At 42.4% G+C, this 24113-nt stretch overlaps 1 protein-coding gene across 1 annotated transcript in view; it reads right to left on the reverse strand.

The window, feature by feature from the left end:
- The window catches only part of FGF10 (fibroblast growth factor 10), an 86605-nt gene extending 69742 nt beyond the window's left edge, over positions 1-16863 (reverse strand). Inside the window, exons 1-2 of the mRNA XM_083576305.1 lie at positions 15970-16863; positions 14868-15821 (exon numbers count right to left, since the gene is read on the reverse strand). Coding sequence (XP_083432431.1) covers positions 14868-15267 — 400 coding nt within the window. The 5' untranslated portion in view covers positions 15268-15821; positions 15970-16863. The remainder of the gene's footprint in view (positions 1-14867; positions 15822-15969) is intronic.
- Between the last annotated feature and the right edge of the window lie 7250 nt (positions 16864-24113).

A 24113-nucleotide genomic window follows, 5' to 3' on the forward strand; every position in this document is an offset into this window, starting at 1 on the left:
ATAATAATAATAATAATAATAATAATAATAATTTATTATTTATACCCCGCCCATCTGGCTGAGTTTCCCCAGCCACTCTGGGCAGCTTCCAATCAAGTGTTAAAAACAACACAGCATCAAATATTAAGAACTTCCCTAAACAGGGCTGCCTTCAGATGTCTTTTTAAGAGAAGATAGCTGCTTATTTCCTTCACATCTGAAGGGAGGGCGTTCTACAGGGCAGGCGCCACTACCGAGAAGGACCTCTGTCTGGTTCCCTGTAACCTCACTTCTCGCAATGAGGAGAAGGCCCTAAAAGTTGTAACTTAAATTAAAGGCATTCCTGATATCTTCAGTTGTGTCTTTATGTTTTACTTTAATTTTTGTAAGCTGTATTGAGAGCCAATAAAATAAGTAGGCCAACAGATTTTAAGCCTGTGCGACTTCCCCTAGCATGCTGCCTAAGAAAGGATTTAGCTGGGGGCTGAACTGTGCCTGCCTTCCCCCTCAGTGCAGTTTCCAAACCAATTCCAACCTACACCATGCTGAAATATCATCACTTAGTGCCAGAACTGGACAAGGCTATGTCAAACATTGTTATTTTGGCATCTCACAGGCTTCTGTGTTTGGCAGGATACACTGAAGTTTCTCTCTCTCATCTTGCCAATTTCTATGCACAACACAAAAGTTGTGAATACTACTTTTGAACGAGTGTATATAATATCTTAATATTAACTAAAAGGCATAAGGTAATATTTCACCTCAGTATTTGAAATGTCTGAGTTTAATTGCAGAGTAGCTCAGGGAAGCATATAGCATGCTGAATTATCATAACATTTCTTTCGTTTGCTTTACTTAATTCGTTTCTATAAAGCAAAGGTAGTGAGCCTTAGAGTTCCAGATGTTCTTCAACTCCAACTCCAAGCATGGCCAATTGTCAAGGATGGAGAAAGCCTAGTCTAGCAACTTCAGAGGGGTCACAGGTTCCCCAGCCCTGTTACAAAGTCTCACCATTTTTTAAAAGCTAGCTTAACACATTCACAAAGTATATATTTCAAGTTGCAAGGCCAATTTGGACAATTTAACCAGAAGTAGCAACACATTCTGAGCTTCTTCTCAGCCATTTAAAATGGTTATGAATTGTAGTCTTCTTCACTGGGGATGGGTGGATCTGACAATTTTGATTTCTCTAAGTTTTTAATTTTTCTAACCTTGGAAAATGAAATTATGTGGTATTTTTTTAGTCCTCATGAAAATTAACCAGCATTTTACTGCACATTTCTCCCTATAGATACATTTTTGCCTAACATAGGTTTGTAAAGCCATTTTCCTGAATATAATGCATTTTTTTATATGTTAGTTTCATTAATATATACCTTTATGTATACTTTAACCTATTACATGCATTTTGGTACATATTGCTTGTCTGGAGAAATTCTACACTGCAAAATTTGGAGAAGTTTGCATATTGTTGTGAAGAGTGTGACTTGTGTTACGTTCGCCTTTAAATGCTGAATCAAAATTCTTCCTCATTCCCACTCTTCACACATGCATACACCTAAAAATGTAGCATTTGAATGTGAAAAATGCAAGTCATAACAAATTCATTAGAGCACTGGTTTTCAACTTGTGGGTCAGGACCCACTAGCGGGCTGTGGTCTGATCCAATGTAGGTCACAAGAGGAGCACAAGCACCGTGCAAATATGTAGTAAATGATTAAGAAATGGATCCCCAAGTGCATGTTTGGGTAAAAAGTACGTCCTGGGTCTGAAAAGGTTGAAGATGCCTGCATCAGTGGGGTGGTGATGATTGATGGTAACACTCAATTATTCAGAATGGTTTAGTTTGGTTTTTTTTTTTAAAGAATTGTGATTAGCTCTAAAATGATTTCTCGAAACTGAGCATTTATCTATATCCAAAGTGCTCATAGGCTTCTGTTACTTAAACTGTCATGGCCCAAGGATCCTGGGAAATAAAGTTTGAAGAGGTGCTGAAAATTCCCCAATCCCTATAGAAACTTCTATTGAGACAAGTAAGTGACCGTTAACAGTCTAATTATGTGGTCCCCTTAAAAGGATGAAATAATGACTGCCAATCATCAGCCAAGAGTAAATGCCAGGAAACCTCAGAAAGAGAATTCTGGATAGGCTGAAGAAGAGAAGATAGATTAGAAAGTGAAGCAAAGAGGAAACAATGATATTTCCACCAGAAACCTGATGCATCTAAGATCTCAGCATGTGAACAGAACTCCTCTTTCCTATAACAAAAATTAAGTCCAAAAAGAAGTTTTCCAATATACTAATCACTGTAGATTAACTAAATATCCACAACAACTCCGAAGGAATTCACAGGTTTATACCGTGACAATGTTCTGCCAACACTTATCATTAGAACATCTGGGAGACGGGGATGTGAAAATAGGCTTCTTAACACCAACACCATGGCTACAACATGTAGTTTTCTTGGCCTATAGCTACTCAGTGACCCTATCCTAATCCATTGTCCCATGCTTTTGTTTCTGATTTACCACCCAGCAGAGTGGTAAACAGAAAACGTTCCTATTTGCTGCTGCATGAACAGGGCTTGGAAAGCCATGCAAGGCTATGCAGCAAACATGTATTGATTTTACACCAGGGTAGACAAATATTTATTCATTACCTATTAAACACACTTATAAACCGCTTCATAGCGTAAAAACATCAAGGCAGTGTACAAAAGAGAAAATAAAAAACACAAGCCCTAAAAACAATAATATCAATCCCACACTAAAAAGGATAAACCCATCCACACAACCTTTAAAAGCCACAACACCATCTCACTAGCTATAAAATTTATCTTCCATTAATGACATTAATATCTTCCATTAAAGCCTTCCTAAGCAGAAATGTCTTCAGTAGGCGCCTAAACAGCAACATGCTAGGTGCCTGTCAGGTAAATAATTCCAGGGAGCTGCACCTCCAGCACTAAAAGCCTGTTTTCTTTTATAGGCTAAGTCCACCTCTGGGTCTTGCACCACAACATCTGACATGTGAGGACAAATCTGCTCGCATTTCAGAAGCCATTTGAGCAGCCTGATCTAAACGTGTATGCACACAGGAGTCAGTAAATTTACCCCTCCCCTCCTGCAGTTGTGTTACTTGATCAAAGCTAGTTTTCTAACCAAGCTACGTACGCTAGCTCCAGTAGTTGTATAGGGAGAAGAACCATCAAGTCCAACTAGGGTGTGCAGCTCCCAATAAGAATTGCCCATATTTAACAAGCTTTCAACTCTGATTATGGAAAACACAGCTTTTCCAGGTGCAATCTGGAGCTGTTTCCACTTGGGGTGGGGGACAGAAGAAACACTCATTTTTCTGTCCAGATGTGTACAGTCAAATCCAATGCAGAATTCAGTCAGAAGTAATGCTAGTTGACTTTGATGTAACCTACTCCTAAATAGATGTACACTAGATTAAGAGGATTTGAATAATCTCATGGATTGAGGCAATAAAAGGGTAGGAATCAACACTATAAACTGAAAATAAATGGACTTGAATGTCATAGATTCAAATGGCTAGAAGAAGAACAATCAAAGGCTATTACTTTCCACCAGTGTGATTTGCCTATAAAGCAAACCCAGTTGATGAACGCACTCTGCCTTGGCCTGAATGCAAAACTCTGAGGTATGGACATGTTAGATACAGCTAGCTTCTGCACCATTTGCATATGTCATGTTTGTATATTAGAGTAATAACCAGAAGGATGTGAAGAATTTGGCTGTATTACAAATTTGCAATTCGCTTAGCTGAAAAAAAATTTTTCCCCCTGGCTGGGTTGGGAGAACTGAAAAGCTGGAGAAAATTGAGATAGAATTAATAAACTACATTTAACAGTCTAGTCCTATTCATGCCTACTCAGTCATAAGCTCCACTGAGTTCAGTGAGAATTCTTCCCAGGTAAATACGCATAGGACTGTGATATACCAAAAGGAAATACATTTTCTGAACGAGAAACCCAGAATGATACAGTGATCAATCAATGGAAGTGGAATAAAGAGAATCCTTTGCAGGTATGTATGGGATGGGTAAGTCATGACCTATGCAAAGGGATAAGGGAAAAATCTATTTGCTACTGTTTTTTGTTTTTGCTTTCGCAAATATCTAAGCTTGAGAACACAAATGCTTATCGGCAAGCGTGATATCTCTTATGTCATCTATGACCCTGATTTAACATATCTTAGGGCACCCTAAGCTCTTCTTCCAGCAAAAGGCATGTAGAAGGTATGCCTCAATTCATTAATTAACGTCAAGTAAATGCAGGAGGAGATTGGCTTTAGCTGAACAATGAAACAAGGCAATGCTTTCATACTGACACCATGTCTCTTAACAGGCAATAACAGAATGCACTGCACATGTTAGGAGCAGTAATAAGGCACAGTCCAGTTGTCCACCTTAGAAGGGAATCTATTCTGCATATCGTCAATGATTTATTGTTCCAATTAGAACAGAGTGTTCAAAGAAAGAACACCAGTGACCTAATTTAAAAGCAAAGAATGCCTGTAAAGCTGTTATTTAAATGTGTGACCCAAGTCACATTTTAAAGGTCCTCATATCTCCTAGATCACATTTGAGTAAAAATAAAAATAAAAATCTGGACCAAATATAATTAACCTTGCTTTAATAACCAATCCACTGGAGAAGGAGAATACAGAATTCTGAGAAATGGTTTGTACTTTCTTTTTGTGTGTGCTTTAGAATGTATCCTGATTTATTCCAAAGAAGATTGGAGCATGATAAGTAAAAAAAAAGGGGGGGGAGTAAGTGCAAAAAGGTTTATGATTTTAAGATTTTGTAGTAAAAGTTATCCCTAAACAAATTAGATCCCAAAACTGAAGTAATCCAAAGCTGCCCTATCCATTTCACCATAGATTGAGAAGCAGGGGTGGGTGGGTGTCCAGTTCATGTACATGTGTGAATCCACACACATTTTGGGGGGTTAATAATTATGTTATTCATATTATAGTGGGGTACATGTACAAGCTCTCATCACCCAGCTCTATTGTAGATTGTTATGCCTTAAGTACAAGACTGAAGGTAGACTATGGTCCTCACCAAACTTTTCACTGAAGCCAATGGAAAACTACACAGTATTGTAGGGCTTGTTAAAGTTGTTGTTGTTTCAAAGGTTTAAGAAATGCAATTCCCTAACGTATTAACTCCCAAAGGCTTAAACAAGTCTCTAGTGGGAGTACTTTAGATGTGAGTGCTTTGCATACAAAAATATTTATTTCTAAGCTAAAGGTGCAACGTAAGACCGATACACACAAAGAGAGAGATACGTGTACACTTGGCTTCTCAACCCTTCAGTGGCTGAATGGGTGACTTGAAGTTCAGTGGCTGAATATGAAAGTTTTACCTGATGGCAATTTAATATCTGATGACTCAGATATGCAGATCTTCATGAAATGTTGAAGATGTATTAACCATCCCTGATCATCACAGTATCACCGAGGGTCCACCTAAACCATCTGTGGAGAGGCCCTTTATCACTGAGCAGGTGGCACCATTTTTAAACCTTTGCCAGAGCTCTTAGACCAGCTGCAATTGTCAGTTTGTAGTTCTCCACTTTTTATAATCAGTTTTCTTGAGGTTGAGAACTTGTTCCAACACGGTGACGATGAGATTAAGGAGGGGAAAGCTGACAGGCAGTGTCACCCACCAAGCTGGTTGTAAGTATGAAGGCAGGTGACAGGAGCAAACCTGCAGTAAATTGCACCAAGCAAGTGGAGTTAGCAAAAACAGGATCTGCACAGGAGTGTCAGGCCTAATGGGCACAGCAACTCATCTTTGGTAAGTCTTTCCCCTATGAAGCAGTTGCTAAGACTGAAGGTCCCTGCCTCTCCACAGCTGCTTAAGTCCCCCTCTCTCCAAGGTTTTCCCAAAGCAATCTGAGACTGTGGCCGCATGAAACTACCTTCTCCTCTCACTAAGCCCTGTAACCTCTTCAGCTTCTGATACCTCCTCCTCCTCCCAGTCTTCTCCCTCTGACTACTCATCATCATCCCACCACCTCTCCCTGGGCACTGAGCCTGCTTCCCTTGGGGGTTCCCCAGCTGGTTCCTCCAGCATTCCTTTGCGTCCAACCAGTTTCTGACAGCAGGTAAGGGGTGGTACTGGTGCTGGCAGAGGACAGATTGAGGTTGGTGGGGCCATGACCCATTTCCCCTACTTTATGTTCCTATGTGATGTTCCATCTCCCTGTGCAAAATCCCCACCAGAGCATGTGTTTTTTGCTTATGTAAGGCCGTAAGATTAGCCCTGTTGAAATAGCGTGGGACACTCAAGCTCCTTTGGCCTTTGTGTTGTACTCCTCTCAGGTTGTCAGGGTGATTCCTACCAAATGTTTTCATAGTCATCTTTAGCAGGTGGCTATAAATCAGATTTATGAAGACAAAGGCTCCTTGCAACTGTATATTTTTAATAGATTTATGACAAAGCTTTGGTGATGTGTGTGGAGGGTCTACCCTGTGGGAATGTGGTAAAGGTAACAGGAGAGTGTCATGTAGACACTAAAGAATACAATCCCTTCCGCATTCATAAATCCTAAATGCCCACAGTTGTAAGTCACTGGTTATAAATTATGCAACCTGGGTCCAGGCTTAAATGAGAAAGCAGTTGGTATAATAAAAAGCAACAACTTCCCTACCCAGGAAACAGCAGTATCTATTAGAAGGCCGTATATAAGTTTCTATTTTCTGGATGTCATGTTTGTTTGTTTGTTTGTTTTATCCATCAGCAACATGAACTAACCTTCATTAGAAAGTGAAAAACAGTAATATTGTGAAGACTTATTTCTAAGAAAAACCAATTTACTTGTTTAACATGCAAGACAAGACTTTGAAGGAACATTAAATGTGATTTTACAGAAGCATTTTCATTCAGTATAAAACAGCACACATTGCTAATTCTGCTTTTATTATGTTTAAGGTTTTAGCTCTGAATTTAACGTGCCATTATCTCACTTATTTTATAAAATTGTTGAAATGATTTAATTACTCTTGACAGCAAGTAAGATCTGTCTCTTAATGTGGAAACTACTGAAAGAAAATAACCAAATAGCAGTTTTGCTACATACATTTTTCAAAACATCATCATCATCTCATATATATATCATCATATATATATATATATATATATATATATATATATATATATATATATGAAGTCCTCCCCCAAAATGAAAGAAAGTAAGCAGTTCCCCATTAAATTTCAAAACAATCAGAGCAAGACTAGAAACTGATACTCAAGGTTGCCGACATGGACAAATTTACAGATTAGATCCAATCTCAAAATAAGACGAGCAGTGTTGATGGCAGAGAAATTGATCCCATTTGTATTTTATAGGACATATTTGAAAAAAGAGAGCAGCATATTTGTGAAATGCTTTTAGTACAATGAAAACCAATTGCTGCATTTTCATTCAAAGTCTCATGTTACTACAACGAAGCCTTATCCCAGGCATAGGCAAACTCGGCCTTCCAGATGTTTTGGAACTACAGTGGACCTGACCACTGGTCCTGTTAGCTAGGGGTGATGGGAGTTGTAGTCCCAAAACATCTGGAGGGCCAAGTTTGCCTATGCCTGCCTTATCCCAAGCTGGGACACGATCTGCAGCAATCAGTGATTTCTAAGTGACATGGTTAGAATGAGATCTATAACTGCATCACTAATAATGCTGTAGTCAGGGGAACATCCAAACACCAGTTATAAATAATATAGGAGTCCTAATTTGAAGGAAGACTCGAGTAACAGTTATTTATTTAATAATTTTATCCCTCTCTTCATCCGAAGAAGGCTCCCAGAGCAGCTTAAAGACCAATAAAGGAAAAGATGGTCCCTGACCTCAGGATTACAATCTAAAGATGCAACGCAAATGGAAAGTGGATTGGAAGGCAGAAGGATATTGAATTGGACATGTGTACTATTAAAAAACAAATAAATGCCTAATTTATTGCATTCAGGCTGCATTTAACATTTATTGCTTAGAGAATGTTAACTCGGGTCAACCCTAAATGATGCATCCCTGCGTCAGTGGTGTGTAATAACCTTCACAACGAATCCAGGAACAGAATGCTACTCTGGTGTAGGAAGCACCGTAACAGTATTTCAGCAAGTGGATTGACCTGTCCACTTATCCTTCTCCTATAAAGCATCCAAGAACTGCTGCCTAATCCAAAAGATTCATTCCTTCTCATGGTCACCTGTTGTTCGTCACATTCTTATTTCCATTTTAACCTTTCCAACAGTCCTTCAAGTTAATATAATGGCCAGCAAAGACTCAAGAGGAACCAACGTTTTTATGTAACCAGACACTGCAAAGCCTCTTCAGCAAGTGCAAACTGGCCATACTATTGTTTGATGGTTTTAAAACTGAGGAGCTGGACTCAGGCTATGTTGGGAATAAACTCCCTGTGACAGGAATTATGCTACATAGCAGTAGCTTTCAAACTAAATACTAGGGATCTTCAGGAACCCATCAGAGTTTGTCAATGACAAGAACAATGGCAGACAAACTTCCGAGAAAGACAGTTTGTGCAGCCATGTGGAGAACAATGGGTATGTTCTAGGGCGTAGGTGCAACAGAAGCCAACTTTGTTCAAAGCAGAAGAACAGGGATGAGGAACCGGTGGCTCTCCAGATGAGGTGGGACTTCCAATTCCCATCAGTCCCAACCAGCATGGCCAATGGCCAAGGGATGATGGGAAGTGCAGTACCGCAGCACCTGGAGGGCCGCAGGTTTCTTAGCCCTAGCCTACAATATGTCCCAGAATCCTCTGCAAGTAAACAGAGGGCTTCCATGGCAGGCGGGAAGCGTCTCTTCAGTAAACAAGCTGAAGTTGAAAGTGATTATTTAAGAAGAAGTTTGGAAACCGCTGTTCAACATAGCTGTTAACTTTTCCCTTTTCTTGCGAGGAATCCTATTCAGAATAAGGGAATTTCCCTTTAAAAAAGGGAAAGGTTGACAGCTATGCTGTTCAATAGCCCATACCCCTGTGAATATGCAACCTCCTTTTTGTGAAATTATTTAATATTGTGTTTATGTTCCACATTTCCCCATGAGATGCATGGCTGAGTGAGGATTTGGATCCTGGTCTTAAAGAACCTTGTTAACACTGGTGAATCCATAATGTGTGCATGTGTGTGTTTAACCTTTTAGGTGGCTGTCATTTCTCCCACTGCAGCTCCCTCTCCCCTTGATGCTTTCCTTCCTAGGGGTTACAATTTAACTGGAACTCACAAGGCTGGGTGTATGTATTAGCTTGGGAAAGGATAGCTGCAGTACAAAAGTGGCAAGAGGAAAAATCACTGAAGAAGAGCGGCAGGAGGAGAATGGCTTACGCACCCCTCCCCTGCACTTCTCTGCTCGAAACTGTCCCCTACCAAATTGGCTTTTCCCTAGGAAAAAGCAGCTGTCAAGGTTTATATGTAATGCATCCTTAGGCTATTGACTCGTTTTGCTCCCCAGTTTCAAATTGCTTTTGACAACTTTTATTATTCAGAGCCTGAAGCCCCCAAAACTAATGCTTGAAAGATCAGCAGAACATATTCCTAATGCAACCCCAAGACTGCAACTACAAAAACAAGCACCTACGCCCCCCATCAGTAGCTTATCACTGTGAAATTCGCATGGGTCTACATTTCCCATCTTTAGACCAATACTGGGGTTGCAATCCTATACAAACTTATCCAGAATGAAAGTAAGACAGATTAAACTCTTTAGGGCTTAATTCTGAGTAATCATGTTTAGGACAGAATTGCAAACATCCCAAAATTTGGTCCTCTATTTTGCAATCTACTACAGATGAGAGAGACCCAATCCTCAAACTTTTCATGGGCCGTCTCTGGGGTGAAGTTGGAGTGCTTACTATTATTTCACACATGTTATAAGTCATCATCATCAGAGAGAGACTCACAGCTGCTTTGTTCACTCCTGGAAATCAGCTTCTCAAGAGCAGCTTTTCAGGGGGACCTTTGCAGCTGCAACACTGAGGTAAGAAGGAGTGCTGAGTGGTCAAGTTTCAGGGCAAAGCTCTAACTGCAAAGAAAATAAAACAAAACCCAAGCCATCCTACGCGTATCTAGTGACAGATATACTCCAGCAATGCTAAATTATGCAAGCTGTCCCAGACTTTTGACAGAACCACCATAATTCACCCCCAATTCCCATTATCCTAAAGGTATAGAAAAGGCTGAGGTAATAGCTCTGTGTAATCAAGTTGGAAAACATCTGCCAAAGTAAACTTTATTTAGTGCTTAATATACAGTATTTATAGAGCAAACCTGCTATGGAAATGAATCTTGTTGAAGCTACTTTAATCAGCGGGTGCTGGTTACTCTCCCCAACTTTCTGTTTATTCTCCCCACCCCACCCCCTATGAAACCCTAAGCATAACCTAGGAAATCAGGCCCAGTGAAGTCAGGACCCATTTAAATGCATGACTCCAGAATTGGCACGAAGAATTAGCCCAGGTGGCATTGCACATGCCCCATGCCTTGTCAAAACAGATACTTACCCATTATGTGCGCAAAAGCAGCAACTGATATAGCAGCCTGCCCTGAACTCTGCTGTGCTAGTGCTGCATACACAGACAAGGAAAATCAGTTTAAATAAGGCTCCAAGTTATGTCCTCCTTGTTCACCCACATCACTCTGAATTTTGCTCCCAAGCACCCATCTTTAAACTGCTGTCATTATGTTCATCCCCAGCATCTGCCCAAGATAATGGCACCTGCAGTAGAAAGCTCAGATTGCAAACAAATGGACAACTGGCAATTTGCTGCCATTAGGTGCAGCCATCACCTGTCGCCTGAAGTCCTCTGCATCCCAGCTTACCCATGTGGCAAGCATTCCACGTGAATGCTACTTGCAAGAAATGCAAAAGCTCAAAAACCTGAAGAGCATCCAAAATGAACCCCAAAACAAAAGAGAATGTGTCCCAAAGGGCTGAAAATAAAATGTGGGTTTTATTTTTGTGAATATCTGTTCAGAGGTCTTCTTCTGTGGCCACACTGAGAAATAGCCTGCAGGGTTCTCTGTTAGATACATCTCCTGTTAACATAAAGTCACAAGTTAATTTTAATGGGAGATGTATCTAACAGATATCTTCCTATGAGAAGCATAGACTAATGGTGCATTCAGACCATTTGCACCCACATTGGTCATCAACTCATGAGTCGGGACCCACTCCTTCACCACAGCGGATCTAAGGTGGGTTGCAACGGCAGTACTACCACACTACACACCTCTGTGTCAAGTTGTGGATCATGTTAAAAAGCTGCAGAGGCAGAGAGGCAGAGAGCCAGGTGGCAACCATATCACCATGTTATTTTCCAAGGTCAGAATTATGACCAAACAAAATTCTATTTCCAAAAGCAAAATGCATAGGAAGACAGAATGCACTGTGACTGAGAGGGCAGCAAATTCAGAATGGGAAAGAATGAGAATCGCCCTGTTGGATCTGACCCAAACACTATCCAGATGGCTATGGGAAGCTAACAGGCAGGGCATGAAACCAATAGCCTTCTCTAGCATGTTTGTCCAGCACCTGGTACTAAGGGGTATACTCTACTTGTTTGTGGAGGTTCCATTAAGCTATCATGGCTAATAGCTGTTGACAGACCTCCATGAGTCTAATAATCCTTTTCAAAGCAGTTTAAGCTGTCAGCCATCACTATATCTTGCAGCAGTTGAATTCTGCAAGTTACGCAAAGAAGCCTGCCTTGAAAAGGGCTGCCCTGTCAGCTTCATTTGGTAAATCTTAATTCTAGGGTTGTGAGACAGAGAAGGAGCAGAGGGGAACTTCTGATCAGAATACATGCAGCCTACTTCTAACATAAGGTGACGACAGATGGCAACATCTCTAGGATAAAACTAATATACCCTAGAGAAAATCCTGCAAAGGCGAAAAAAGAAAAAGAAAAGCACAAGCCCTAAGAACTGCACTTTCCGTAAACACAATGAGCCAGCTCTGTAAGAGGAGATGCCTACATGAATAAAGATAACAGCCAGTCGAAAACAAAGGTCTGCTTCATATGTCAACGCCAGCTTGACACAAGTACACAGTAAATATTTAGCATGCAGAATTTAATACTACCAACACATAAAACAGGGGCAACTGTATGTGCTCAGTTCCTCAAATGGCATACCCAGCACACACCTGGGGAGCAACTCTGGTGCCCTGCAATGTGCTTTCATGAACACAGCAAGACGAATATGCAGAGCTAAGGCTGTCTTTAGAGAATAGAGGCCCATGGCCTCAACCATACTGCATTCTCACTGTGCACAAAGCTCTCAAGAAGGTTTGGCTGGCTGTTCATACAGATCTGTGAAAGGGGTTCATGCCACCAGCTACTGACAGTCCATGTTTGTTTGGCATGACTGTGAATGCAAGGCTCTGAGCAGGAACCCTGGCCAATCCCATTCTAACATTTGCACATTCACTGAACACATGAAAACGGGTTTGTTGTCTGGACAGCTCTGGTCAGAGGCAATATTAGAAAACTGAGTTTGCTTGCTGCACCTTTGTCACAAGCATAACCACTTAAGCTGTCACCACTCCTAATGCTTTGAGCCTGTTGGATATTATTATTATATATTTGAAAACAAAAAATATTAATAATATCATTTCCATGGACCTCACGGTGGTTGTCCAATTTCTGTGTCACAACAGCTCTGCAAAGTAGGTGAAGCAGAGCGAAGATGACTGCTCTAGTCATTTGGACCCAGGTCTCCATTGTCTGAACTCCCAGTTTATCACCGCACCAATACAATATGCTGCACTGTACAATATTTAATATGTACCTGCTTCTCCTGGAACTCATGAAGCAGTCCTCAGACATCCCAGAATACTCTGTGTCATATGATTGCTTTCTGGCATTACTGTTTCACAAAGTCTGAACTAAACAATGACTCTGGCATATACAGTGGTTCTTCAACGGAGCAAGCATTTCCCGCTGCACACATTGACACATGTGATAATAAATAACACAAGCCTGTGAAAGCAGACAGAAAGTCAAGTGTAGCCAGCCAGCAGGGGCCACAGCAGAGGAATGCATGAGTTGTTAAAAGCACAGCTGCTTTCACCAACTAAGCACAAATAAATGGGTTGGTGAGAGTTATACGGTAGTTATCTTCTGCAAGATGCAACATTGTCCACACTTCTCAAAACTGCACATTGCCTTCTGTTTAAAGAAGTCCCCCATTAGCTATGCTTCTTGTTTGGATTAAATTGGCACTGCTCTGTCCAGCTATAGCTGTGAGGCACAGAGTTAATCACACACTATTTATAGGTCGTGTGTGTGTGTGTGTGTGTGTGTGTGTGTGTGTGTGTGTGTAGAGAGAGCAGTGTACTTAAAAAGAAAAGAAGTGTACCTGTTTCTCCCTTGACTGTCTCCTAAAGCTAGTGTGGTAGACTGGTTTGGCCAGGAGAGATCAGTATTCACACCTTCACACACTCCCTGAAACAAACCGGATCAACCTGCTCACATTCACCATGTCATCATTAGGTCTAATCTACTTTGCAAGGTTGTTGTGAGGATAAACCTGAGATGAGTGAGTGAGAAAGGGCCATGCGTGAACAAAACATTGAATAAAATGAATTCGCTGGATTCCCAACCAATATCAAGAGGCAATTTTTAATTATTATTTTTAAAATCAGCTTATCTAGAGACATTTGTCTTGGCAGTTATTTATTTATCTACCCACCAGGACAGAGTCGTTTAAAACTATCCTGAAACAGGCTGTGAGAAACAACTAAAAAAATAACTACTTATATCCACTTCAGTCTGGAAAGAGATATATATGTGAGAATGACTTCTTTTTTTAAAAGAAAAAAAATGACAGCGAGACGTGTGTGAGGTCTGGATGACTTGATGCAGCCCCAGATGTTTACAAGGCTCTCTCAGGGATGCAACTTGAGACCGTTTAAAGCAGGGCGAGGGGGAGAAAGAAAGGACTGACAGGACGCCACCAAGCCACAGATAGAATTTGACAACACAAAACACACACACACAAAACCCATGAGTGTCACGGTATAAACTCCATAGGGTACCAGCTTTTCCAGCTAATGAAAGTTAGGGGGAAATTGAGAAGTGAAGGGGAACCCTCAAGCACCCACTGGCCATATAAAAGAGATCTTGCTCGTTTTATCTGCCAGTTGCCCTCCCCTCCCTTTGAAGAGATCGCCCCTCAATTTAAAAAGCACTGTCAAAAGAGAGCATTTGCTTCGTGTCAGGATACCGCCAGAGCTCCCTCCGCCCCAGCCCCTTCCTTCACTTCGCCGAGCCTTTTGATCTGCCGAGTCTGAGTGTGAGCAGACACACTAGCGCGCACCGGTTTTATTAATTCATTTTTGACACTTTCTAAGTTGTGCTCGGAACTTTCCTGGCTCTTGCCGCCTTTCCCGAAGACCTCACACTTTCCTGCCCCGGCTGAGGCGCAGCAAAGGGCCGGCTGGTTATTCCAGTGACGAGGGAGAGACCTGAAGGGATGCTGAGAGAGGCAGGGGGTGAGAGAGAGAGAAAGCTTCACGATGAAAGCTTCTCTCTCTCTTCCCCACAGTGATTCCACCTCTGAGAGAGATGGAAAGGACGGTAACGCTCTAAGCCATTTCAACAATGCCTGGGAAGTGGTTTGTGAAGAGAACTTCGCTCACACACATAAAACCAGGGCGCAATTCCGCAATTCCTCTCGCGCGCTCGGTTCCAAACCCCTCAGAAGGGCGAGGGCGCCTCTGAGCGCGCGCAGAGCGCCAACCTTCCTTGCGCGACGCCACCCTCCCCGCCCCGCCATCCCCGCGTTTCGAGGGAAAGGCGAAGAGGAGGGAAAAAAGAAAAGAGAGAGAGACTTACTATAAGGGCAGTTCTCCCTCTTGGTGCCGCTGACGTTGCCGTTCTTCTCAATCCGGAGGAAGAACTTGTTGTAAGAGTAGAGCTTCCTCCAGCGCACGTCTCCTCGGAGGTGGTTGTAGCTCCGCACGTGTCTCCCCGCGCTGGCGGGCGAGGAGGAGGAAGAGGAGGAGGAGGAGGATGGCGACGACGACGACGAAGAGTTGGTGGCCTTGAGGAGCAGCATGTCTTGGCCGTGCTCATGGCAGGGGGCAGCCAGGGACGACGACATCCAGAGCAGCAGCAGGAAGACGAAGCTGCGGCGGCGGCGGGAGGAGGAGGAGGAGGAAGAAGAGGAGGAGGAGGAGGAGGAAGGCAGGTGGGCGAAGGCTGAGGCACCCTGTATCAGTCTCCATTTGCACATTGTACTGAAGCTCTGGGCGCGGGGAGATGCCTCATGAAAAGAAACATACTGGAAGGGGGAACCCCGGGGAGAGGCGAGGGGACAGCTGATGGGGAGCCCTCCTGCTCACAGACCTCGGCGCGCTGATCTGGCCTGGAGGGAGGGCGCCGACTTCCATGCCTCAGGGGGCCAAGCGCTCCGCAGGAAACGGTGCCTTCGCTCCACTTTGGGTTCCCCCACTTCCACGCGCTCTCCTTGGTTCGGTTTCCTTCGCCCTCCTTTTATTAATCCTTCGAGTCCTTTCCAAAAACGCACAAGCGCGCACACGCACACACACAAAGTTGCCTTACAGTTTTCTGGGCGAGCTCAGGCGGTTGTTTGGCTTGCAGATTTTCTTGGCGATCTTTTTCTTTCTCCCTCCTTCTTTCTTTCTCTTCCCCCCAGGCCTTTCAACTCCCCATCACCAAACTCCTGGGGGCTGGTTTGCCGCTTTGCTGCTGCTGCTGTTGCTGCTGCGAGCGCGCGAGGCTATTTCGCCCTGTGCACCATCTCTCGCAGAGGCAAGGAGGGAAAGTCTGCAAAGAGAGAGAGAGATGACAAGGCGGGTGAGCGACGACACTTGCAGCGGAGCTGGTGGTGGACAAGGGGAAAAAAAATCCGGGAGAAAGCAAAAACGAAACGGGAGGGGGGTCAGCGCCCCCCCAACCTGAACAACTTCTGCACCTTCCTCTCACCGAAGCCCAGAAACGCAGTCCTTCTCAGAAGCAGAAAACAGGGGCTTGCACCCCCCTCTCTTGAATCTTCCAGAAATAGATAGATATTTGTATCTCAAATATATACTGTATATATATTTCCTGAAAAAAGAAAAAGAAAAAAGATTGCAAAACAAGTCCTTTTCCCCTCTCTCTCTCCGTAGGGTTGCCAACAGGTTGGAAGCTGTATCCTAAATGCTAGAGATTAGGAAGGAGAGAGGTGGGACGTGCCTCTGGTGGTCAAGTTTTATTTGCAGGGGGTCAAGCAGCGGTGCTGGGACATCTGAAACCCTTTTGCAAGTTGCAATGAGCAAGCGCCTACTGGGAGCGGGAGAGAGAGAGAGAGACTCCAACAGAATCTGCCCTTTTCGCTTTTCCTTTTCCTTTCTTTTTTTCTTCTTCTCCTATAGCAGCAGCAGCAGCAAGCAGCAGCCTTCAGCTAATTGCTCCTCAAGCAGTCCTTCTGGCCACCAGCATGGCTTGAGAGACTCATGCTTTACTAATTTTCCTGTCTTCCCCTCTCAGCCAATCCCCTCTAGGGAGCCCTCCTCCTTCTCCCCCTCTTTTTAAAACTTGTTTTCTAGAGAAGGATTTTTATTTTATTTTTTTGGCAGTGTGTAGTTGAGAGCCACCTGGTGCTTGTTGCTTTGCTGACGGACTCTCTCTCCCTCCTCCCGCCCCAAGCACCCCTTCTATAAAGAAAGGAGGCCGTGTGGGTAAGATCTGGAAGAAAGGATATAAGTGCAGACAAATTCTAAGAAAGCAGTTTATAAGCTGGTCCGAGGGAAATACAGATATCCATAATTAGCTCCCTTTGCTTCCCCTCCTGCTAACTTCCCTGGAGGTCTCCAGCGCGCTCTCGCTCTCTCTTTTTCTTTCTTTCTTTCTCTCTTACTCCCTCTCCCATTTATTTTAACGAATCAATGATTTCTGGCTTCCGTTGCTGAAACAAAAAAATGGGGGGACTGCACTTTTAAAGCTTACTCTTCCTTTTGAGCGTCTCAAGATTTATCACTCCCCAACTCACCGTGAAATAAGCCCCCCTTAAATGAGCCAATTTCTAATTGCTAACATGACTCAACTTACCAAATCACGCCTTGGACTTCAAAAGAAAATAAGAGGGGGAAATGGGGGGGACTTTTATTGGCATTGCAAAGGTTTGCCCATAAAATCTGTCTGTTTTTTTTATTATTAATGCAATTTCCTTTACCAGAAAGAAGCACATTTTCCATTTTGAAAACTTTTTTTTGGTAACCATCTATTGTTTATGAAGGGCAAGTAGTGATTTATTTCCCACAGAAGGTGCTGTTATTATCCACCCCTCCCAGGGAATTTGTCATGTTCCACAAGGGCTGTCATGACAGATATACTAGGCTTTTCCTGTGATGAACTCTGTTGTTGCCAACACTTAACAGGCTTCCAGTGGGATGTGCCAAATTTGTATACCTTCCTCGATGTTAAGGAATCAGAGACTGCACCTCTCTCTCTCTCTCTCTCTCTCTCTCTCTCTCTCTAGTTCCTAAGGACCTGTGAGATTACTCTGCTGTTAGAGAGTTACATGCCATGACAGTGTTGTGCTGGCATACGCCAGCATAAAGTAATTATTGCAACATTAGCCTTCCAAATTAAAAGACAGAAAGAAGGAAATTCTCTCATATGTAAACATACGGATTACTTGGAAGAAAGCATGATCTGAATAAAATGCTGATCCATGGAATGCAATGGAAAAATAGCCAGGGCATTTATATTATATGCATTTGGAATCAATTTTTCCTTGACTAGCAGAACATATGTACAGAACAAATAGTTCTCAGATTGGATTGATTCATTAGCTCAGGCTTTCGAGTGTATTGGGAATGCTGCAGCAGAAAATTAGGAATTATTTTCTTTAATTATGATGTGCACTTTGTTACCAAAGACTCATTTCTGAAATTTATGGGCTATGATTCTGGGGGAAACATTTAAACAGCCTTCAAAATGAAAAAGAAAAAGAAAAGTCTAGTTCTGGAATTCATGTGTTTTATTACGTTGTTTGTGCCATTCTGAAATAGCTTTTCTAAATGTTTGATCCACACGCTAAACACTTTGGAAAGTTGTGGGGTTGCATTTGATTTAGGGAACGGTTGAGGCCTTTATTTACAGAGAAAAGGGGGGAAGCTATTGGGAACATACAGAAGCATAGCCATGTCTGTCTGTAAAAACAACAAAGAATTGTGCGGCACCTTTTCAATTTTATTATGGCATATATACATCAGTTGCATAGTCCTCAATTGGCAAGTTTATATAATACAGGAGGGGGAATGTGTACATTGGGCAATTATATAGAGGCCCCAGAAATTATCGATATCTACTATCATCCAACTCACTCAGTGATATAACTAGCTGCTTAATAGGGTTATGAATGAAATGTTTGATGATCAAGCCAATGGTCCATCTAGTTCTCGCAGTGGCCAGTGCCGGATTTACGTATAAGCTAAGCAAGCTATAGCTTAGGGCCCCACTCTCTTGAGGACCCTCAAAAAATTCAAAGCAAAAAAAACCCCAATATACATTTCCAAAATATAAGTTAAAAAACAAATAAAACCTACATACAGCAACAGTGTTGTGTATTGTGTAGGCTCCTATGATGTAAGTAATGGGCGCCGCCTGCTAGCCGGCTTCCTAAAATATCACTGGTTTGCTTGATTCTATATATATGGTGCCTACATTCTGCATGGACTGGTTGCATGGCAACATGTGCAAATGGCTTTAGATACCTATTAGGTCCATAAATTACCATGTAGCATATACAGTGGTACCTTGAGTTACATACGCTTCAGGTTACATATGCTTCAGGTTACAGACTCCGCTAAACCAGAAATAGTGCTTCAGGATAAGAACTTTGCTTCAGGATGAGAACAGAAATCGTGCTCTGGCGGCGCGGAAGCAGCAGGAGGGACCATTAGCTAAAGTGGTGCTTCAGGTTAAGAACAGTTTCAGGTTAGGTACGGACCTCCGGAACAAATTAAGTACTTAACCCGAGGTACCACTGTATTCAACACAAAGAAACAGCAACAATTTGTTGTTGACAAAGGACAGCTGGACGTATAAAGGGCCCCATTACCTTTAGTAGCTTAGGACCTCATCAAACCTAAATCCGGCCCTGACAGTGGCCAACCAGATACACCTGCCTGTGATACATTTTGCCCTTGTAGAGGTAAATTTCAGCCCAATGGATAGGTTGACCCCCTTCACAAAGATACTTTTGCCCTAATCTAGAAAGAGAGCCACCCAAGGGACGCATGCTTCGGTTTATGTGCATGTACATGGTGGCATTTATCTATGCCCATTGAACAGCTTGAATGTGATCTTTGATATGGACAATTACATAAGATGAGTCCTGTTGGATCAGGCCAATGGGCCCATCTGGTCCAGTATTTTGTTCTTACAGTGGCAAACCAGATGTCTATGGGAAGCCCACGAGAAGGACCTAAGTGCGACCGTACACTCCCCAGTTGTGATTTCAGCAAATGGTATTCAGAGGCATGCTGCCTCTGACTATGGTGGTAGAACACAAACATCAGAGTTAGTAGCTGCTGATAGATTCATCCCTCATGATTTTGTCTAATCCAGGCTTCCTCAACCTTGGCCCTCCAGATGTTTTTGGCCTACAACTCCCATGATCCCTAGCTAGCAGGACCAGTGGTGATGGGAATTGTAGTCTCAAAACATCTGGAGGGCCGAGGTTGAAGAAGCTTGGTCTGATCCCTCTTAAAGCCATCTAATTTGAATGTTTATCCTGATTCAGGCAACTAGAGATGATGTGTGTGACTAGTTGCACATCAGTAGAGCTGGTCAGTGGCCTTTATCTAAACAAGATCTGTGATACAATAGTGATGAAAATTGCAAGCAGTGTTCCATTTTTCAGTAGTGCTAATTCGTTAACTATTACTTCAGTAATTTTATAGGCAAATCCTATTTATCTTTTTCAAAAACAACAACTATGAAGCCCCATTGAGTTCAGTGAGGCTTACTCCTAATAAGTGCACATATAGGACTGCAGCCTTAATGTGCAATGTGCTTTCAGATTTTGGTTTTCTGGGTTTTTTTGAGGGAGGAGGGCAGTTATATTTTTAAGATATGTACAGTGTTCTTACATTTTTTTAAAAAAGAAATAATAAAGGCTTTATTATATGCAGCAGTTGGGGGCATTGCTATGTACTCTAAGGGTCTGGGACATGTGCCCATGGTGCAAGTGTTTTGTTATGTCACATTGCGTATAAATACCCTAATTTATCTGTATAGCTCCCCCTGGGAAATTAAGATGGGTGGCATCGGCTGGGAACTCATGCACCCACTTGGTTATTACGTTGCCTCAATGTGGGTCTCCCCTTCCACCTGGTCTGGAAGCTCCACCTGGTGCAAAATGCTGTGGTCGGACTATTGATGGGGTCAGACTACCACCAGCACAGCACACCAGTGCTTAAAAGGTTGTACTAGCTATCCAGGTTCAAAGTTCTTGTAGTAATGTACAAGGTCCTTAGCAACTTGGGCCCAGGATAACACGCAAGTACTCATTAGGGTATTTGGGTCTCTTCCTCCATGACATCTGAAGGAGGAGAGTCCCTGCAGGTCTTGGACTGGTGTCTAGATGAAGGCAAATAAGCTGAGCTTGAATCCCAGCAAGATAAAGGCTCTGTGGGTGAGTAGATTTTGTGTGTGTCAGGCTTCAGCTGGTTAGACAACTGCGGCTGTTCCTGGACCAGGGCTGCTTGTCCACAGTGATTTAGGAACCGGTAACTTCAGAACCGGACTACTCCAATGCACTCTGCATGGGGCTTCCCTTTTGTTTGATGTTAGTGCAAAATTCTACAGCATAATTGCTTACAGGAGTGAGAGTCTGTAAGCGTGTTGCACCTGTGCTCAAACATCTGCTCTGGCTGCCAGTTCAATACCAGGTTGAGTTAAAAGTGTTACTACTGGTATATACATCCCTGACTGGCTTGGGACTAGTTTACTTAAGGGATTGTCTTACCCTATGTGTGCTGTCTCAATCAGTCTACAGAACTTGACTTCTACAAGTGTGGTGCAATGTCCATTCTGCAGTCATGGCCTTAGTCTAGCAGCACTTGCAGTTTGGGCAGGTGCCATCTTTGTGTTTTTCTAAATGTCTGTTGAAAACATTTCTGGTTGGGTGAGTATTCGGACACATGGTTAGTTACCTGCTTCCTTGTTTTTAGATGTTTTTAACAATTATATATATTAATTGTAATGCTGTACTGTTTTTAACACTTGATTGGGAGCCGCCCAGAGTGGCTGGGGAAACTCAGCCAGATGGGCGGGGTATAAATAAATTATTATTATTATTATTATTATTATTATTATTATTATTATTATTATTTCAATTGCATTTTTTTACAGATATGTTTCCTGCCCTGGGCTGCTTTTTGGGGGGGGATAGTGGGGTATATATTTGATAAGGAACATCTGATCACTTGTAGATCAAAGAGAACTTTTGGGGCTTTCTGTTGGTTTGGATGCATGGCTCATAACTCCTAGAATCTGTGCTTTCAGGCATTTTCAGGTAGTGGTTCAGGTTTCTGTTCAGTTTTATGATGATTCTTAATGTTCTATTCTGTATGGTTATTTTCGATTCAACTCTTCGAAATGCTAGTGGGCAAGTGGTATATAAATGCTTTAAATAAATAATGCGGCAAATTTATAAAGTTTAAAAAAGAGCAAAGGAAAGAGTAGGAGATCCAGGACCGTTTGCAAAAGACCTGGGTTGAAAGCCCCTTGGGCCACCCCACCCCCCAACAATGCTCCTGCTGTTAAAAGTTCTGCTTAGATCCTCTTTGCAGCTTTGGTTTGATTGCATGAGCAAAATGTTTTATTTAAAAATAATCTTAGAAACTATCCTATTAAATCCAGCTACAGCAGGTGCAATATTTGGTGAAGAAACACTCATGGACTCCTTTTTTCTGTATACTGTGTGATGACAGGATGGGCACTTACAAAACAGAGGCCCAATGAAAAGCTGACATAGCTTTTTAGATTATATCTCACTCCTTTTTTCCTACTTTCTGTATAGCCTTTCTTTTATAGCACAGTGGAATCCCTAAGTACCCTACTACTTTGTATTGTTAGGCCCCCTCTTAGGTTAGCCTGAAAAAGCCTGAGAAAAGTTCCAGAGGAAAGATCCACTATTTAACGGAATTCAATCTGTCCCAATAGATCTGAATCACTAACATAAATGTATGAATGTAGATTATATCTCTGTAATGAGGCCTGAATCATTCTCAGTTACTTCAAAGGACTGAAATTCAACCTTCCTTTTTAGCAGCAACAATCAGACCTTAATGGGTTCCTTTATTAATTGTTCCCCCTGCTAGGTTTGAAAGGGAGCTATCTTCAGTACAGGTCCTAGGTTAGAAGAGGTACCTACTACCTCTAAAATTGTGTTTCATTCTCTCTTGCTCTCTCCCCTCCAAGACCTTTGCAAATTTGCAAATTATTCATCTTGATGTAGTCCTACAAACATTTGTGAACTCTGACACATCCGTGCTGCAACGGGCTCATAATACAATTCAGAAAACAGAAAAGAGGTGTCACAATTTCACTTTATCAACTCAGTGTTTTGTTTTGTTTTTCAGGGCAAAGAATAAACCCTGAGCTTTTCACATTGAAGCAATAGGCTACCCCAGCAGAGGATATATGCACAATCCATTTTAAATGATTTTGTAACATGATGAAACTGTATTCCTATTGTCTACTTTGTTTTTCACTTGAAAGTATTACCTTTACCCAAAGTTTATAACAAAGCAGTAGCCAGCCCCTGCCATGTTATTTTAGCTATCAGACATGGGAAGTTGCCGTATACAACACACACACACACACACACAGAGAGAGAGAGAGAGAGAGAGAGAGAGAGAGAGAGAGAGAGAGAGAGATGTATAAACTGAGTCATGGCACCAATTTTTGCATTACAGCAGGAATGAGAAAACTTTGGTCAGAGATTATGGGAGTTTTAATCCCACAACTTCTGCAGGGCCACAGGTTTCCCATCCCTGCATTAGAGAGATCATGTGGTTTCTCTTATGGAAACCATTACACATAAGGATTATCCTTTAAAGACTAAGGGTTGTATATGACCCTAAGGTCACACACCTATGTCACAGCATACCCATTAAAACCAACAGGCCAGATTCCGCCAGCAGAGGTCCCTGCAAGGACTTCCAAAAGTGCAATGGGGCATTCCCTGCCTCTCCTCTCCCTGCAAAACCCCCTGTGCAAAATTGTCTTGGTGGAGTCAGGAGAGCCCCTGAAAAAGCAGATTGCTTAGGGGTGCACTTGCGTAATAAGATGCCCTGAGCGATGACAAAATTTGGTGCCCCTCCACCTAAATATTTATTATTTTCACAATAATTCATTTTGGTACAGTTGCTTGTTTATGGATCTTCTCTGTATGTACCCGTATAAATATAGGTTTTACTATTGTGTTATACACCCCCTTGGCTCAGCATTCTGTGCGGGAGAACAGCCCACACCATGCTAAATCTGGGACTGTCGTTCTATCAGGGAAGCACAAATGCTTGCACTGATGGAGTGATCTGCTTAGTGCTGTCATAGCATGGTAAAAAATGTGGTGCACCGGGAAGGAAGAAAAGTTAGCATATAGAAAACCGCAGTACAAAGGGAGGGCAAGTGGTTGTTCTTTAACTGGTCCCCCCCCCTGGTTTTATTAGAGATGTATTAGCCAGTAGCATATTTGGCTTTTGTGCCTTAGGTACAAGGCATATCCTTCATATGTTTTGCTGATTCAGACATTTAACACTAGGTTATCTATGAGAAGGAAACAATCAGGATTGTTTGCGTAAAAAGTCATGTCTTCACCCAGGGGTGGACTTGGGTATTTCAAATATCAGTGGTGCCCTGTGGGAAGCCAAAATTTGGTGCCCTCTCACCTTTATGTGCATGTGCACTACAACATAGTTGTGATTGCCTATGGTGCCCTTCCCCCAACTTGGCGCCCAGAGCGGGGAAACCAATCACGCTGCCTGAAATCCACCTCTGTGGGCACCATAGGTAGCCATCTAATTCTGATTTGATTAAAATAAACCAAAGGTGGAAAACAAA

The sequence above is a fragment of the Podarcis filfolensis genome, assembly GCF_964270895.1.
Source record: "Podarcis filfolensis genome assembly, chromosome: 11".
Classification (NCBI taxonomy): domain Eukaryota; kingdom Metazoa; phylum Chordata; class Lepidosauria; order Squamata; family Lacertidae; genus Podarcis; species Podarcis filfolensis.